Consider the following 5,106-nt stretch of genomic DNA (forward strand, 5'->3'; position numbering starts at 1 on the left):
TTCTGTGGACAGGTAGTTTTCACAACAGGTGGTTGTTTATATAGGAGAACTGAGATGAAGCAAGAATCAATTGTAACGATATTCAACTTTCTAAAGACCTACTTCATTATTTATAGACACTGATACACATTGTCAGGTGACAAATGGAAAAGAAATCTTTTTAATATATCCTATAGTTTTGAAAAAAAAGGAATTCGGTTTTTCTTAATTGTCCTAATAGAAATGGTCAAAAGAATTGTCGTATTATAAGCAACGACTCTCCGAATAGGGGCTAAATTTTTTTAACTATGAATATTTTTGTGGCAATTTCAACACATTTTAAAATAAATAATTAATCAAGATAATTTGAAATTTGTACACCTCTCGCCAAATCTGTAAAATCTTGGTTTCCCAACACGCGAACAGAATGCTTCTGCGCATGTCTAGACAACGTCCCGATGCCACCTAATTAAAATAATGAAATTCCATTCAAAGATCCAGATGACGAAGCTAGAATAACGATTGAATGGAATAATGGTAAATGTTTGTATTTGTCAACGCGCTACACCACTTTCGTCGCATTGTTCAGGGCAAGTTCAATTATTCATACCAAATATTGCCAATTCTTTGCTGCGATTCGCGGAGGCGCGTGCCGCTTGATTGGCATGCGATCGGGTATATAAGACCGTTTATGGAAGCGTGAGAACGAACTTATCACTTAACTTGTGAAAGAAAAAAGAGAATTTCCCCCAAGAAAAATCTGCAAAGTCACAACCATGTCGACAAAAGCCAAAATTCTGGGAAGAAGTTACACATGAAACAAAAACGAAAACTCTTCTGGAACTTACACGAAGAAAACTCCGAAATGTAGACTTGAATGGCGATTCCAAACTTTTGAAATTTGTTAAAGCTGAAGTGACAGTCAAAAAAATGCCACGATCATTTCTAGTCAAGAAAGTGAAATGTGATGAGGATCGCCAACCAAACCAGTACCGAATCAGGGACGTTTTTGAGGAGTCCGTAGCGAGTCTGAAGGCAGTTACACCCTTCACCCCGGTGGTACAGCCCCTGTCTGTCCGCATCAGTAACGGTAACTATCTACATATTATTTAAGTCTACAGAGTGTTTAAAAGCTCATAAATTGTAACATATCTACCAAGATTGGCAAATGGATTGTCGCACAGTATGTAATATGTATATTTCTTTAATCACTTTATTTCTAAGTAATGATAATATTTTATCAATAATTTGAGCTTGAGTTTACCTTGTGGAAAAAAAATCAGCTGTTATTTTGACTTGTTTATTTAAAAAAAAAAGGAAAAGAAATTAAAAGAAAGAAATTAATTTTTTAGCAGTTTGATTTTTAATTTCAAGTTTATTTCACCGGTATAAATCATTGTTTCTATGTACCTGAGTTTACTTTGATGCTATAATCTTTAAGATGTGTCTATTAATTTGATATATTTGCTCATATTTTCTTTGTATTTACTGGAATCATTAATTTGCAATTTTTCGTTAAAATGTACGAAAAACGAATCTGACATATACTAAAGTTTAAATGCGATTGTGGAATATTCACATGCATAAAGGGTATATTTCATTTAGTTCTATGATTCTTGCTTTTATACCTTATTACATTTTCTGTTAAATACTGAAAGAAGATGCTTATTTCTACCTTCTCTCTTCTAAAATGTACATAGAATGCGCGATCCTTAAAAAAAAAAAGGAAAATCAATTTTGTTTTATGACCCGCATCCCCTTTTGTTTGAAAAGAATTTCACCAAGGAAAATGAAAAGACATTAATAAATAATTAAAATTATAAGGTTAGTTGTCAGAGTATGAAAAACGTTTGTTCCTGTAACGCTTCACAGATGCATGTCTATTGTAACGTAACGCAACTACTACTCCAAGCTACGACGAAATATTGTTCAACAGGGCTCAGATTACCATAAGAAGCCGACTACTTAGACAACAGAACAAAAGTTGTGCATAATATATTCTTCTGTTGTGAAAGAGTTGAATAATCAAGATTTTAATGAAATAACGTGGAGGGGAAGTGCGGGCCGGGAGTTCACTGACACCGGCGGGGGAGTCTTGATACTGGTCAATGCACTTACGGCTTTACCCTACAATGGGCTTTTTTCCCCCAGAATGGCGTTGCAAAAGTGTGCGACTTCGTTCCTTAAGGTCAATTTTTGACAGATTGTTAAAAGAGATTCTTGCCTCCAGGATCTTTTCTTTCGCTTGTTAGCAAGAAAACAAATCTTACTAAGCAAAGTCCTGTCTGATGATCCATTCTTTCTTCACTTAATTAATTTTATCTATGCTGTGATATTTATTTTCATTTATTTATTCATCTATAATTTTTTAAACAAAATCTTAATTCTAGCAATCAGAATTACTTATAAGAAGTCAAATACAAGAGAGCACGCAGTGACCTTTTCAATCAATTTTTGATCAACAGACTACTTATAACTATAACGACATATTTGGGAAGTGCAGAAATGAGACATCGACGATGAAGACACAGTTACAAATAACTTTGGGAACATCATCTTCTGAATCTGTTGATAATTGATATTATGATCCGAACATGAGTTATGCGCTGTCAGTCGGTAATGTTCGAAAGATGCAATTGTTGCCTCTCTAATCTCGCTTCTCTGTCGTAGATTGATATAATTGAGTTATGAATGTAACATAATTCCCCCATTTTACGACTAGCCGTGTAAAAGAAGTTTGATAAGTTGGAATTGTTAACTTTTGTAATTATCACTGAAACAACCATTAAGCTTGCTTAAGGAGCAAGCAACAGTCACCCATCTTGATCAAGTTTATGTCTTAGTCAATGATTGGGAAGGTAAACTCAAGATATACTAAACAAAAAATAATGTAGCAAATTTAAAATGAAGAATACACCGGTACTGTTTTTTCTTGATATAATATAATTCCAGTTTTCTTTCTAAAGTAGGTAGTTAAATGGCTGACTTCTATCCCTTGTAAATTTTAGGTTACATTCAAGATGTTGTTGTTCCAACATTGCCACAAAACTCGGCCACCGTATTACATGATGTAGACTCAAGGAATAGGTTCGAAGAAAATCTTGTTGAAGAAACTCCCTCTCCCGAACCAGTTCCTGATAAAAACTTGGAGGTTGAAGTTCGGACATCTCTCCCTAATATGCACACTGTTGGTTATACTTATGATGCGTTTTTTGTAAGCGATGGAAGAGCAAGAAAGAACGCGTTTGGGATCCCAACCAAAGCCCTGAAACAAAGATATACCTGCAACGAATGCGGAAAAGATTATGCGACATCATCGAATCTCTCACGTCACAAGCAAACACATCGAAGTCTCGAAAGTCACTCAGCCAAGAAATGTCCACACTGTGACAAAGTTTATGTGAGCATGCCTGCATTGTCCATGCATATTCTTACTCACGAACTTAAACACAAGTGCGATATTTGCGGTAAAGCGTTTTCTAGACCATGGCTTCTTCAAGGTCACAGACGGTCTCACACCGGCGAAAAACCATTCGGATGCGCACACTGTGGCAAAGCTTTCGCTGATAGATCAAATCTTCGAGCACATATGCAAACCCATTCAGCATTCAAACACTATAAATGCAAGAGATGTGACAAATCATTTGCTCTAAAATCATACCTGAACAAGCATTATGAGTCGGCGTGTATAAAAGACGGGACCGAATCTGAGACGGGCTCTGTAGTATCCGAGATATCAGCAATCTCGGAGATATCTTGTTATTCCGACTGCTAAAAACTTGTGCACCTTCAAAGTAGACTCGTCACCATTCTAAAGCATTTCAATCCCTGTGCCAACTTTCTGCAGTTACAATTTCTTAAAACGACCCATGTAATTTCTTGTTAACATTTTTCGTAGCAATTTTCATATCAACAAAGAATAGTTCCTATTTTGGTAGAACTTTTTATAGTATTTTACACTTGTTCTCTTTCAATATCATCACCATTGTGTCTTCGTATTGCAAACTGTTGTTTCTCTTTGTAAATATTTGCAGAAGGAAATCAAGCAATATAATTTTCGATATGCACATCCCTTTCGATATACATGTAGCGTTCGAAAGAAGCATAATTTAAAATCATCAAGATTTATTATTTTGCCTTAAAGATGTTCACTGTATAATTGCTTTATTTTCTGTACAAATAATTTGCACAATGTAGAGGTGTTTGAACAACATTTGTTGTTGTCTGTAGTGCTTTTGTCGTTTGCTTCGCTTTGGGTTCAAAGCAATCATGAGTTATCTAGTCCCTATCAACTCTAGTCAGTCAAGAGGAACAACCGCTTCTTCGTTGACCCTTTAATGTCTATGATAATTCCAAGTCGAACATGTAAGAAAGACATCAAAAGATGGTGTCTTTATGTGAGTAGCAAATCGTTGTGTTTTCAATCGTAGACAGAATTTTAGAATGTATTAATTTTACATTGCATTCAAGCTCTCTTTACGGTTGTGACTTTGTACATACCTGACCTTGGTCATGCTGTTGTCTGCTTTGGCAGCTTTAAGTTGTTTTTTGATTATCTTAAATTTTAACATTTTTTACCATCATTAAACATTTTATTTCACATAAGTGCAGAATTTTCACATGTATTTCTTTTCGAAAATGTTTAGTAATAATGATCACCTTGTACATTCATTATATTTCCAAATTATATTTCACTCTTATTTGTTATTTCTTCTTTTCCTCTAACCTCACGAGAGGATTTGTTTTTCTGGAACATGTGCAATATCGCCGCTATCAGTATTACCTTTGTCTTTTAAACGTTAATGTTGAATAAACGACTTTAAAAAAGAACTATTTTGTTATTTTGTAAATAGATACATTGTTTCTGAGAAAATGAAGCCCCCACCCCCAACCCTCCTTTCCATGAAAGTTTATAGCGTCATTTTATTTTCATGCCAGTATAGATCATGCCGATTTTATAATTTCATATCTTGTTTTAATAAATGAGAAAAGATGAAAATAATTACATTTCATAAACATTGTCGACACGCATCAATGGATTTAGTCGCTACCAGGAGTACCTCTGGTTATAATGGACTTACAGATGGTTTTTCAGCAAGTTTAATTTCATGTTAAATTTTTAAATTT

At 34.6% G+C, this 5,106-nt stretch overlaps 1 protein-coding gene across 1 annotated transcript; it reads left to right on the forward strand.

Moving 5' to 3' along the window:
* The first annotated feature begins 909 nt into the window (after window positions 1-909).
* LOC133171489 (transcriptional repressor scratch 1-like) lies at window positions 910-4,046 on the forward strand. Its single transcript, XM_061306249.1, has 2 exons — window positions 910-1,069; window positions 2,988-4,046. The coding sequence occupies exons 1-2, from the start codon at window positions 910-912 to the stop codon at window positions 3,752-3,754; spliced, it is 927 nt and encodes a 308-aa protein (XP_061162233.1). The 3' UTR covers window positions 3,755-4,046.
* The last annotated feature ends 1,060 nt before the right edge of the window (window positions 4,047-5,106 follow it).

Source organism: Saccostrea echinata, unplaced genomic scaffold (genome assembly GCF_033153115.1).
Source record: "Saccostrea echinata isolate AGI-Se365-2 ecotype Australia unplaced genomic scaffold, CSIRO_AGI_Sech_v1 ptg000054l, whole genome shotgun sequence".
Lineage (NCBI taxonomy): Eukaryota > Metazoa > Mollusca > Bivalvia > Ostreida > Ostreidae > Saccostrea > Saccostrea echinata.